Source organism: Maniola hyperantus, chromosome 4, assembly GCF_902806685.2.
Source record: "Maniola hyperantus chromosome 4, iAphHyp1.2, whole genome shotgun sequence".
In the NCBI taxonomy this organism is placed as follows: Eukaryota; Metazoa; Arthropoda; class Insecta; order Lepidoptera; family Nymphalidae; genus Maniola; species Maniola hyperantus.
Window position 1 is genome coordinate 8,696,972 of NC_048539.1, and position 14,384 is coordinate 8,711,355.

At 35.5% G+C, this 14,384-nt stretch overlaps 2 protein-coding genes across 2 annotated transcripts in view; one reads left to right on the plus strand and one right to left on the minus strand.

The window, feature by feature from the left end:
• The window catches only part of LOC117997046 (uncharacterized), a 66,415-nt gene that overhangs the window by 16,789 nt on the left and 35,242 nt on the right, over positions 1-14,384 (plus strand). Inside the window, exons 8-13 of the mRNA XM_034985218.2 lie at positions 4,519-4,761; positions 5,141-5,395; positions 5,933-6,122; positions 8,816-8,943; positions 10,732-10,800; positions 11,043-14,017. Coding sequence (XP_034841109.2) covers positions 4,519-4,761; positions 5,141-5,395; positions 5,933-6,122; positions 8,816-8,943; positions 10,732-10,800; positions 11,043-14,017 — 3,860 coding nt within the window. The remainder of the gene's footprint in view (positions 1-4,518; positions 4,762-5,140; positions 5,396-5,932; positions 6,123-8,815; positions 8,944-10,731; positions 10,801-11,042; positions 14,018-14,384) is intronic.
• On the minus strand, positions 1,184-2,525 carry LOC138402292 (uncharacterized). Its single transcript, XM_069498434.1, is given in 6 exon segments — positions 1,184-1,884; positions 1,887-2,083; positions 2,086-2,216; positions 2,218-2,364; positions 2,366-2,417; positions 2,420-2,525. Coding segments are annotated over 6 exon segments (747 nt in total). The 3' UTR covers positions 1,184-1,770.

The window sequence follows — 14,384 nt, forward strand, 5'->3', positions numbered from 1 at the left end:
GGGTAAGACGCTTGTACAGGGGATGATGATCTCTGAAACGAGATTGCAAGAGGTGTTTTTGGGATTTAGATAATACACATCTGAAACTATTAAGTTTTGCAGTAGCTATAACCACGGCTGCGAAGGCCAGTGGGGATATACCAGTATACTGCTTTATACTCCCTTGCTTTATCATCAATGATTTTTCTAAGGCATTTAAGTATTAGCGAAAAGTTAGTCAGGATTTGTTTTTCATGGAATACCTCTGGAACACTTCGCATCGTCAGGTGATGCGAATAAGTCTATCTCTGGTTGGCCAAAATATTGTTGATATCATGGAAAATCTATCATGGATAATCTGGATTGATTACTCTGGAAGCGGCGTGGTCGTCGCGGTTTTCTTTGATGTTCACATATTTACGATGCGAATATCCAAAGTCCGCATTGTTCACCCCATTTTCAAAGTAAGTACTCTAGCTAAATCGTGTAGGTGGGGATATTGTATGCCCCCCATACGGTTCATATAGTTATCTATGCGTAGTAATAATGCACAGTCGGTTACATTGCTAGCAAACGACCTCAAGCCTAGAAGAGCGGCCATTAGATCCAAATAATTAATATGGTTCGCTGTTTCTGTGGCTTCCCATCTGCCACTAACTTGGTTCTTTTCACATACAGCCCCTAGCCTATTCTAGACGCGTCGGAATAGGTCTCGAGTTTGAAGTTAGGTTGTCATATAAAGTTGGATGTAGTATCAATATTTAAAATCTACCAATTTAGATCATCTAATATAACGTTCGACAGGTTGATTTTTGCCTCGTAATTACCATATTTAAGCAGGGCTAGGTATTTTTGATACGCTCTAAGATCTTAGTATACATCCATGTATACTTAGCTACTGGACAAGCTGCAACTAAAACTCGATAAGACGGGTAAATTCACGAATAGAACTCTTGGCTGTCAGTTTAGTAAACTTGTGACCAACTCGGCAATTTTACAACGCTTATCGGCGGAAAGATACATGCTTATAAGACATTTAGTGTCCTATACGAATCCTAGGAACTTGAAGGATTGTCGCGGAGTTCAATAATTACAGACAATGCAATATCTTTAACGTTTCGTTAACATTATCTAAGCACTGCTTACATGTTTCGCTGATACACAGAATGTCATCTAAGTAACATACCGACTGAAAGCCCGGATTTCTTAGATATGCCAACACTTCCCTCATGATCTTAGTAAACCTACGTGGGGCCACTGATAAGCCAAACGGAAGGCCATTAAAGCCGTACGTAAATATTTTGGATGAATAATATGAGGCTGAAAACAAAATTTTAAGTAAGTACTTGCGGTCAGAAGGCCGGACAGGTAGGTACGAAGAAAGAATATGCATCTTTAAGATAGATGGTAGCTAGGTACCCATCACGTGGAATTAATTTGCATGCAGTTCGGTAATCCTCCATTTTGAAATGCTCGTTACTAAACGTTTGTTACCGTTAGGTTTTGGAGTAAGAAATAGGTAGGTACCTATCTTGGATATGAATTGATCTTTTGTCCTTTTGCACTCCGATATAGCTCCTAGTGCAATTAATTTATTAATTGTTTCAAGCATTTTGTAAGTTTTCCGAATGTGAAGAACTATTTTGAGGTAGGTACCTATTATAGACTGGTTTTCTACAGTTCTAAATGGTATAGTATAGCCATGTTTAACCCAATCTAGTACAACACTATTATTAGTTATTTTTAACCAACAATCATAAAAATGGGTAAGACGACCTGTATGTACATGTGCTAGTGATGATTCTGCGTTGGGGCAGGGGGCTTCCACTGAGTCGCAGCTCGCTGCGGCTGCTGCGCTGACGCTGTGTAAGGGCGGCGAACACCTAAGGTCGTTGGCCTCCTGCGGTGGTCTCCGCGCCCCTCCCCCCCCTGCTCGCCGGGTACTGAGGCGGCGCATAGTTTCCCCGGTAGGAAGTTGCTCGAGAGCTGGACGGCTGTGTTTTTTTTTTTTTTTTTGGTTTAGCAGGTCTTTTGATGAAAAGACCCTGCTTCTCGATAGCTTTTGCAGCCCTTATCTTCTCAGATAAAGTTGAGCCAAAAGTTAATCATCTCGCTTGGATTCGCTTATTATATTGTATAAAAACGATTTATCTAAACTGGAACTTATCAGTCTTATTCTACTTTGAGTTGCTAAATGATGTGAATCAATTAGCAACCTGCATCTGCTGAGATGTTTTGTTGTCGCTCTTTAAGAGCAAATCAATACCCCTGTTGAAGGCAGTGATTCCTGCACTCAGCTGTTGCTGCGTTCCGGACCATGTCCAGTAACGCGGCTCTGCGTTTAGTTTAGGCGCCTGCAGGAGCCTATAGTTGTCTGGGATTAGGCATACCTTTCCGTAGTAAAGGAAGCCACAATTTTGATAAATTATCGTGAATTTTTCTCTGTAGTCTGGTGAGTCGGACTTAGACTCCCCGAGGGCTTCCAGTATTTCTGCGCCCAAATTTGGCAAATCACTAGTGAAGGTCAGGCCCAGCCACGCCCTCATTTTAGTCGGCGCTATCGTTAGATACCGGCCCCGCCTCTAGTGTGATTTCTGGAGCAGCTACTGCTGACTCGGGATCGTGTCACAGTTGTGTCCATGATCTCTGTTATCTAAGATTACAATTTTGTAATTTTATTTATGAAAATAAAAACTTGAGGGTAGATCGAAAAACGGAAAATACTTTGAAAAAGACTTTTCCTGATCGCAGAGGAACGTTACATCTATTTTAGATTGTACGTATGTTCTGCTTAGGTCATCGTTGGAGACTCGCAGTCAACCCCGATGCCTTACCCGTTTTATAATAAGTGGGTATCTTGTTTTGGGATATGTCAAAGTTATTGACTCGCAGTCAATCCCAGTGCATTCCAAAACTTATGTCTGCTTAGGTCATCGTTGGAGACTCGCAGTCAACCCCGATGCCTCATTGGTCGTACTCGTTTTATAATAAGTGGGTATCTTGTTTTGGGATATGTCAAAGTTATTGACTCGCAGTCAATCCCAGTGCATTCCAAAACTTATGTTCACTTTCACTTCACTAAAAGGCACTTTAAAGAAACACTTTACTAACCTTATTCGTTTCTTCTTATTTTTCTTGCGTATTTCTCAATTTGAGACTGCGCACTTCTTTTCGGCATGGTGCTCGGAAGGCGCGTGCGATAGTTACCGCGCACAAAAAAGGAATGAGCTAAAGCCGAGGCGTCGTAGTGGGGGCGAGTACGCCGGAAATACGTTTTGAATTGTTTTAAAATAAATCTTTAAAATTGTGCGAGGTTACCAAGTAAATAGGGAAACTACAGTGTATAAAATCATATATGAATAATGAAGCAACGAATGTATAATTATGTATTGTAAGAGTTAAGACTAGCTTTTTTTCCCAACGTTGCCCGCGTAGAAGAACGTTAGGTTTTTAGAGACCCCATTGAATTTCACATATATCACCCAAACGAAGTTGAATGGATCTGACGTTAACCAATGAAATCAGTATGAAGTATGAACTTAAATGAATATCTTGGTAGGTGAATGGTAGATTCATGTTCTATTTGTAGTTTACAAATACCTAATATCCGTGTTTGAACACTGCTGGTGGCAGGTATTGTTGACAATATTATCTATAACTAGTTAAAAAATATTCGTTGATTGCTTCGTAGAAAATTTTCCTTTCGTTTATCTAAATAACATATTATCTATCAGCTGTAGGTATTTTTATTAAGCAAATATTTTAGTAAAGTACATATATGCAAAGTGCACATACCTGTCACCTGTATTAAGACCATATAATATCTCAGATTACTTACGTATTTTCTACGTAAGTATTTCAATAATTTATCTGTGTTATCTTTCATTTATGGTTGTGAATATCAATAAGCCATAGAACTATGGGGTGGGTCTGACATCGATGCAATAAGCAATAGAAACATTGACTTATATTGAATAGAAACAAGCTTATAATTTATGTAATAAGCTTATGGGAATAGGTACACGGAGTATGCAATTAGGTAAACCTACAACTGACACGCTATAAATGTGGACAAAATGATAAATTCGTCAAAAAGAATAATATAACACACCTAGCTTATTCCTGCGACTTCGTCCGCGTGGACTAGACAAAATTCAAACCCATATTTTACCCCTTTAGGGATTGAATTTTCAAAAATGCTTTCTTAGCGGATGTATAACCACGGGTATAACGTCATAATAGCTATCTGCATGCTAAATTTCAGCCCGATCCATCCAGTAGTTTGAGCTGTTCATTGATAGATCAGTCAGTCAGTCAGCTTTTCCTTTTATATAATATATTGATAATCTATTCGAAAAACGGTAAATCATTGGTTAAATTATAATATAACATTTTTGAAACAAGATTAATTTTGTATATTAAGTTCAGTAAAATAAAGCTAAAGTTAATATTAATAACTGTATGTTGGTTTGTTAAAATAAAAAATATTAACTTTATTGATCTATTTAGCTCAGTAAAATAAAGACTGTTCGATTCCAGCTTGAACAGTACAGACAAGAAAAAGCAAATATCGTAGAAGATTTAGATGGTTGCAAAGACATGTGCGATAGTCGGATGAAAGCACGAACGGATGCGTTGAAGCAGAAAAGGAAGCAGTTAAAAGAGTTAAAAGACAGAGTTATGGACTGTCAGTGCAAGCTACCACTAGATGTTACGGTAGAGGTCAGACGCACACCGTCTCTGGCAGCGCTTTGTCGTTGCACCCCAGAGGATAAGCTTTTGGTAATTTTCTTTAGTTTTCAGCTGGAAATTATATTATTAAGTTTTCAGCTGGAAATTATATTATTATGAGCTAGATTATGCCCGTGACTTCGTCCGCGTGGATTTAAGGTTTGAAAAACTTGCACTTGTCAGAACGTGGAAAATCAAAGATTTCCCACGTTCTGACAAGTGCAAGTCCCCTACAAGAGATGTGTTTATCGGGTGACGATGATGATAGAATAGAATATATTTTTATTCAAGTAAACTTATAAAAGTGCTTTTGAATCGTCACGTCAAATAATTTAATTTACCATCGGTGTTTAATGGTTCGGTTGATATGACGATAATATCCATAATAATTACTGTTAGGTACTGACAACGGCAAATGTTTTTCCTGCAGGAGTCCTGTTCGTGTACGTCTCTGCGCAGCCAACTTCTGTCAAACCTTTTAGCTGATCTATTTCGAGGGCTTCAAGCAGAGCTGGGCACGTCGGGTTCAATGATGCCATGCGCGCTGTTGTTGTGTTTAGATGATCGACACAATTGGGACCGCGCCTCAGCTGTCAAAACGAGCCTGCACAGTTTCTTTGCGCAATTACTAGTTGGCGAGCTTGATATTGCAATCGCAACTTCGATTGAGAAGTATCACGCAAAAGTTAGTTTCGACTTATTGGTTTGAGATTTTCAATTCGATCCTATAACTCCGTCAATACAAGCAGCTGTACAATTTCTCTTTCGTGAGATTGCTATTACAGTAGGAACATCGTAGGTGCGTACCTACTATGTAGTTGAAATACCACGGACACGTACGAAGTGATTTGCTTCCTCGTTTCTACTTCAAACAGCTAGGATATGGCATGTTCTTCCGGCATCAGTTTTTCTCACCACTTTTAATAATATAGGTATACCTTCAAGTCAAGAGTGAATACATAGGCATCTTCTAAGCAAATGCACTCCATCTAGGACTGCATCATCATTTGCCAGTAGGTCTAATTGCAGCCAAGCGCTAATCTATAAATAAAAAATAGTCGATTAAGTTGTAATAGGCAACAAACAGATATGCCTAGTAGGTACTTTAATCCTTACCTACCACCGAAGTACTGTATTTTGCTCTGCTGTGTTACAATTTTTTAATATTGGTTAAAACTTCTTCGTATCATATTAGCTATCGTATCTTTTTTTTTAATTTTAGTGGGTAGGTGAATCTTGCGCAGACAGAGTGACTGAAAGTTGGGAGCAGCAGGCAATAGAGCGCCGCGCGCAAAAACTAGCAATGAAGCTGGCAGAGAAAATGTTTGAGGAGAAGGCTGAGGAGCTAAAGCAAAAAGCTAAGGACATCGTGTCTAGTGGCCCACCACCCTGTGAATGTAAAGGACATCAACGTAAGTGTTATACTTCTGTAACTATTTAATCTAAGTACCTACCTTATTTAGCGTTTAAATTACCGTGAGTAGGGATGAGTTCGAAACTAGACGGGCTAACGTCGACTAGACACGTGAGTACAGCCGGGATAGATATTATTTATAAGTACCTACCTACTTACTTACTTGCAATTTCTTCAAACGTTACCAGGATTTTCTGGGATAAACAGTAGTCTTTGCCCGTCTCCCGGGTGCAAGCTATCTCTGTATCAAATAGATGATGCCATTGATGTAATGTTGTCCACGTGGATTTAGGTTCCTTAAGAATCCCGTGGGAACTCTTTGTTTTTCTAGGACAAAAAATTTGTCCTTTCCTAGGATGCAAGCTATCTTTGTACCTTTCGTCAAAAATGGTTAAACAGTCATGATGAAAATAGACTGATAAGACAAGTATGACGTCATTGAGGATATTTATGTGAGTCTTAGTCATAATTAAAATACACTTAAAAGACAAACGATAACGATTACAACAGGGTCATGCCAAAAGAAGTTAGGTAATATTCAAAAATTCAAAAAATTGTTACCAAAAGCTCTAAATTCTTCCGGCTATAAATCTTTTTTCAACACACTTGCTCATAAAGTGGCTCTAATTTCACCGCAATTAGGCACATAATGACATCTATAATGAAACTGTGACTTTTTATTACCTACTATTATTCACAAGTGAGTTATAGAGTTTTTTTTATTGTATTGGTTGAGTTGCTTCGTAGTATATTATATCAATTTATGTAAGATGCGCGCGCATAGGAAAACTGATTAATTTTTCCCGCCATTGCGAAAAATATTTCACAATTCGTTTTCACTGTTGAAATTATAGTTATTTATTAATTAAAATGTCTACAAGTACTAATTATGAAGAAAATTATTTACACCGCCCGATATAAGATGTGAAGCCCTTAACTTTATGGAAAGTTTACTACTTACTTGAAAACTCCAAGGAAAAATATCTTTTTTAATATTATTTTCTTCACAGGTGTGTTGAAAAACGTCGTATGATACACGTGTGTGTTAATGATTTCCGTCTTTGGCTATCTTAAGACCCTCAATGGCGCCTCAGCGGTAATCACCAACATTACACACCATGTACAAATCATAATGTACTATTATAGTCGTAATAAGCCATAACTCAAAAATCACGTCGAGTGAGCTTCATTGCTGCGTGCGAATTTTTGCTGTTTCTAAAAGTATATTAGATTTAAAAAGTGTTTTGGTATCAAACTTATCATCAGCAAATAAGCAACCTTCAGGATGGTATTTAATTTGCTAGTATCAAAAATTATGAGCAAGGAGTATCAAATTTCTTTTGGCATGACCCTCGTATGACGTCATAACTACTAACAATCTCTGCAAACATGGGCGTCCAATCTCACAACTTAAATGTACATATTAAAACTGACAACCACAGACAGCAATATAAGACATAATAAAAAATAAACCAACAATATAATATGATATCACCTTTTTTTGTATAAAAGAGCCAAATTGAAGTGGAACATAAGCCCTGAGATTAAATGCCGATGCTAGCATTTAGACTTCACTCAAGCAAACCTTATTTACCTTTTATACCTTGCATCGTGATTTGATGAGACGTGAAGATAATAATTTCGCCTATGTAGCTAACTTAGTAAGGACATAAAAGTCGTTTATCTGTCTGCTATTGTCGTGAAGTTGTTATGCCGTAAAACGGGTTCAAATGGTACTTGTAAGGTATTGATAATTATTGTATTCGTCATAATACTTCATATTTATTCATTATTCGTCATACCTGTGCATTAAACATGAGTTATCTTGATCATTTATCTTTTTGCCACAATTGTTAATAACTTGGGGGCAACTGCGCTACGCATTCGCAATCGGCAAGATTTGACGGTTACTCAGAAGTGAACAATAAATCGCTCGCAATTATCGCAATCTTAAACATTTTTTAATAGCAATAATAATTATGATTGATATTGGAACGCGCAGTTATCCTCAGTTACGTTGCGAACTAAGTTGGATGTTTCCAAAGAAATATGTTTTTCCTATATAAAGTAAAATAAAATAACTACATGTAATTCTTTGGATACCTACTTATTAATTATTATTTATAGAATGGTACATTTTATCATTTTGATTTTTATCTTTAGTCGAGGATTTTTACACCTTCCAGAAAATATAGTACGTACTTATTAAGTAAGTATCACGGTCAACATTATTTTATTGAAAATGTTATAATAAAACTTAAAGCTAGCCTAATCTAAGTAATTATTGTACAAATCATGCTCACGTAGAATACTGGCTGCATTTCCGCACTGAACAGCCGAGGTGATCTTTTGCGCAATAAATAAGCATGTCCTCAAGCAGTTTAACCGATTTTGATGAAATTTGGTACAGAGGTGGCTTCCATCCCGAGGACGGACTTAGGCTACTCCCGGGCCTATGAAATTTGGTACATTATTTATTAGGTATTGTAATTTGGTAGCTTACGTCCCAGAAATTGACATAGGTAACATTTCATCCCGGAAGTGCAAAGAGTTCCCATGGGATTTTAAAAACCTAAATTTACGTGCCCGAAGTAGCGAGCATCATCTAGTAAGAAATATTTATTTTAATTTTGTTACTGTTACCCAACTCTATAATCTATTTAATTAAGTATATCAATGCTTTCCCATTAGCGGCAGTGTATTCTTGCGTCGTCAAAACGCCCACTACCAACACCGCGCAAAAGAATGGCAATGCAGCTCCTTCTTATATAAGACGTACGATACAAGATGTGAAACATCAAATCGAGGACTTGAAAAAGGTTATTATCATCCTGTAAATATTTCGGTACAGTACGCGGCCGAAAGTAATGTACATCGGCCTTTAAATGACATTTCGGCTTTGTAGAGCGTTGTCTCTGTCACTCATAAGTCATACCTATATGACGTTTTGTCGGTCTCAACGGCAGAGACAGTGCTCTACAAATCTGCTATCTCCTTCTAAAGGTCGATGTACATTATTACTTTCGGCCGCGTACCTACTGTACATAAAACGTGTGTCTGTATTGTATCTTGTCCAACATGGCAATCGTCATATTATTGATGATACTAAATGCAAGTGATGTGCACATTTTGATTACGGGCATTTCGCTTGTATTTACGAGTAGGTATTATAGTAGGAACCATGCCAAGTAAGGCAGGGTTTAAAGGAACAAAAAATTCATCCAAAATATTTCTAAACCGACCCTGGGATCATCAGGGTTCCGTACCTCAAAAGGAAAAAAGGAACCCTTATAGAATCACTTCGTTGTTTGTCTGTCTGTCTGTCTGTCTGTCAAGAAACCTACAGGGTACTTCCCGTTGACCTAGAATAATGAAATTTGGCAGGTAGGTAGGTCTTATAGCAGACATTCGGGGAAAAATCTGAAAACCGTGAATTTGTGATTACATCACACAAAAAAATTAAATTGTGGTCATGAACTAATAATTAGTATTTTCAACTTTCGAAGTAAGATAACTATATCAAGTGGGGTATCGTATGAAAGGTCTTCACCTGTGCATTTTAAAACAGTTTTTAACCGACTTCAAAAAAAGGAGGAGGTATGTTCCCCGATTACTCGATGACGCCTGGACCGATTTTAAAAATTCTTTTTTTGTTTGAAAGGGTATACTTCAAAGTTGGTCCCATTTAAATTTGGTGAAGATCTGATGAACATCTTCGAAGATAGATACTGGAACTCCTCAACGGATAAGATTAAATTGCTCGCGATCAGTGTAATAGCTTAGTAAACAGTAGATTTTTAACCAGTCATAGCATAATTCCATGGGGCCACTAAAAATTGTGAAATAATTTTTTTTTACAAAAAAAATAAAAACCGACTTCGATACACAAACACTAAAAATTGAAAAATAATTTAATTTTTTACCGAATATATTATGTATACACGAGTTAATATAGTTCCATAATAATACTTTTTGGTGCCGGTGCCAATTAGTTTTAGCTGCGCGAATCGTCTAGACTTCATATTTTTATGAGACTCCACAATGGCACCTCATTGTAAAAAAAAAAAATTTTTATTTTTATGCATCATAGTTTTTGAATTATCGTGCAAAATGTCGAAAAAATACAACTGTAGTAGGGGAACCCTCGTTGCGCGAGCCTGACTCGCACTTGGCTGGTTTTTATTGATATACTGGCTGATGACTGCGATTTCTTTCGCGTGGATTTAGATTTTTAAAAATCTTGTGGGAACTGTTTGATTTTTCGGGTTGAAAAGTACCTAGTATATGTAACTGTCCAGGTCTATAACTATGCCCATGCAAAAATTTCGTTGATCCGTTGCGACGTGATTTAAGGACAAACCAACTAACCAATTAACCAACAAATAAACACACTTTCGCATTTATAAGTAATTGGTGATTAGGTGATACAAAGTGAAGGATGATGGTGGGGTCATCTATACCTTCGTGCATTGGTCCGTTAGTCAATCTTTAGAGCAGCAGTTTATCCGACGATTATTAATCTTACCCATTCGCTCACACATCCCCGCCACAACCGCATCGTACCAACACAGTACTGTGATAAAATGAAAAATACTGTTTCTAAATAGGAATCAATCAAAAAAGAGGATTTACGCCAGATGGAAGAGAAAATTGCAAAGATAATTCAACGCGCTGCGGTAAGTAAGTATGGCATACAAAGAATGTCTGAGGAATTGTTGTTATTTTTATAATTTACAAGCAAAAATAAGTAAAAGCCAAGTAGGTGTTAATATAATTATTGCTAGATGAAATCCAAGCTATTTTATGAAAATCTCTAAGTTTTTGATTTTTGATTCATAGAATATGGGAAAAAGTTGTTTAAACAATGCAGTTAATGATGAAATAATTATATAAAATAATTTTTTTTTCTTCATTTCAGAAGGTCGATTATAGCCCTACAACAAGCAAAAATTGCACCAAACCTAATCAAGAAATAATAGATGGAAAATCAAAAACATGTGATGAAAATGGCCAAAATAACGGAATAGCAAAGAGAAAAGAGGTCAATATAAGTAATTTAAAAAAACATAATATTAAGAGATCTTCAAATAATCAGCTAGGACGGATCGACAAAAATTGTGATAGAATGATCAAAAAGTTGGAACCATCTTTTGCTGTCAATCTTTGCCTGTGCAGTGGTCAAAAAGCTCCAGCCAAATTAACTCAGCCTATTCAACATAGTAATACCTTTAAACCTTTAAGGCAACAACAAATTTTAGGAGATTTAGTTGCTAATATCCCTATTATCAAACAGTCAAAGCATATAAGCATAAGCAAAGAAAAAAATAATCAAAGTAAATTATCAACAAAAAAAGCATGTCCAAGCGATTGCATTTGTTTTCATAAAATTCCATCTAACACATCGATTGATAAACTTTTGGAGACACTATCAAAATGGAATGACAGTTTGAATAAAATACTCGATTTTACTCGGTTTTCTTGTGATCAAACGGAAAATGAAAACAAGTCAGCAAATTCAGCCTTAGTAAGCCTTGAAAATAAAAAAGGCCATGATGAGTCATCAATTCCTGAAAATAAAACTGCTGAGCTTAATAAAGAAGGCTATAATAAAGGTATATCCGATGGAAATATGCTACCACCTACTAGTGAATCTGAATATTTAGGTGCTATAAATTTGGATAAGAGTAACTACAATATGTGTAGATGTCCAATAAATAATAATAAGAAAATCATGTATGGTGATGGTGAAATGTTGTCTGATAATGTGCCATACCATTGTATTAATGCTGATATATTATGTGAATGTCAGAATTCTGTCTTAAGCGAACAACTTCAAGACCCTCAATATTATGAATGTGTGCCATCTAAAATAAAAAAAATATCACATGCGTATTCAGTAGAGGTGGAAAAACCTAAATTTAAATGCACTGAAACTGAAACTGATTCATTAAAGAAAAATAATAGTACAAAAAGTGTAGAAGTAAGTGAAGATACTTTTATTCATGATATAGTCAGTAAATCACAATTATTTCCAAATAAGTGTGATTGTTTTGTAAAGTTCTTAGGTGTCACACTAACAAATTCAAGTTCACCAAATAAAACAAAGCAAGGCAACTACACATTGAAACCCTCTTCCAAAGTAACAAATAATAAGGAAAATACGATACAGAAAGTATTTTCAAATATAAAAATAAACGATGATAAAAGTTCTATATTATCTACGAGTTTAGAGAACAGAGAAAACAGAAAAATAAAAAGTGATAATTTAGATTATCTTACTGAAAAAAATAACGTTCTAAGTGAAGTTAATGATACGAATAGAGATATCTGTGTTTGTTGTAATAACAAAGAAACATCGAAAGATTTGGAGTTAAATACGTACAACTTGTTGGAAGACCATATTAAAAAAAAGTTGGAAGAATTTCTGCTTTCTTCCTCAAAATCTTCCTGTTTACCACCAGAAGAAGAAAATAAATTATTTAGCACCATCTTGTTCAAAGTAAAAGAAGTAATTTCAGAAAGCACTAAAGGTTTAAGTTGCAAATGCTGTGAAGAAAGTGCTAATGAGGGGAGCTGGTCAAGAGCATATGGCATGTTACAAGAATATTTAAAAATAAAAATTAAACGAGTTCAATGTTCTTGTATAAGTGACGGAAATGTAGAACAGATATTACCGCCAATTTTAGAAAAAGTATGTGATTTAATAGAAAATGACTTTCAGCGATTAAAGGAAAAATTTAAATGTGATAATGATGATAACGAAAATACAGACAAGTTAAATAGAGTACTATTAACCAGCTTTTGTAACAATGAAAAGTTCACTAGAACTGAAAATGAAGATGAATATACTACCAAAAATCATGAGAATATGTTATTACAAAGAGCTTCTTGTATGCCTCTTGATAAGTCAGCTGAGCTACTAGAAAGCATTTGCACATGTGAGAAAAAAGTTTCTTGTGAATTTAAAATATATGGTACCGACTGTAATTGTCAACATACGTTTCCGGAGTCAGGAAATTTGAACTTGATTGTGAACCAGTGCACTGATTTAGTATCTATGAATAACAACAGTTTAATGGGCACCTTAGACACATCTGAATTAACACATCCAAGAGAACGTTCATTATTGGTAAAGTGTACACCTATAAAGGACAATAATGACGAATTTATAAATCTTGTTGATTCAATTGAAGCTAAACTAGAGTTAAAAGCAAAAATCCCATACATTGGTTATACATTTAGTAGTAAATCATTGGTGCAAAATGACACAGTTAAAATTCACTACATATGGAAATCACTTACCGATGAAGCATGCCCTAGAAAATGTTCTTACATCATGCATAGAGTGGTTAAAAATGAGAAATCTGAAAATAATGTAAACAATATTTATAATTTGACTAAATCATCTTCGAGAAATATACTGTCTGACAGCTATAGAAAAAATACCAATGACACTGTAGTTAATACGTTTGATAACGATGAAGAGTTAGTGTTAAAATATTCTAATGATACAAAAGATATCATTAAAACTTTTCATGAAACAAGTTCTGGTACGAAGAATGCCAATATTGACGATTCATCCTGTATGCACGAATATGGACTACAATTTTTTTTTGATGATAATAATTACGACAAAAATTATAAATATGACACAAAATTTCTTTACGATTCCTTACATTTGCCCACCGCTACCAATCATTTAACTAGACCAATTGAAACTGGAAAGACAGATACCGATAACAATAGTTCCGAACTAGAAAATGAGAAGTGTGGTTGTAAAATGGTACCTATTTGTCACGTGAAAATGTTAGTGAATAATATCGAAAAGAAGTTGATTGAGTCAAAGTGTATATGTGATTCGTTAAATTCTCAAGTTTGCCCAGTTCATTCGTAGGAGATAATACAATATTTAAATTGATTTAAAAATACATACATTTATGTAAATGTACTCTCGGTGAAAAATTTATATTTTGACTATTAAATCATGAGTAGTAACAGTGCCATTGTTTATTCGTGGTTACAGTAATAAATAAAATAATTTATTATAACAATACTGTTTTCTTAAAGATTCTCAAGAAACTAATATACACATACATATTATTCAGCTTTATAATAAACACAAAGTGCCATCTAATGTTAGATTTCTTTTGAGATATTGGTAAGAAAACCAAAGCAATAAGGTTAAATGAGGCAACACACTTTCTAACGATTATAGGCTAGAATAGAATGTAGTGTACAGTGTAGTGTACTGGGGTACTGA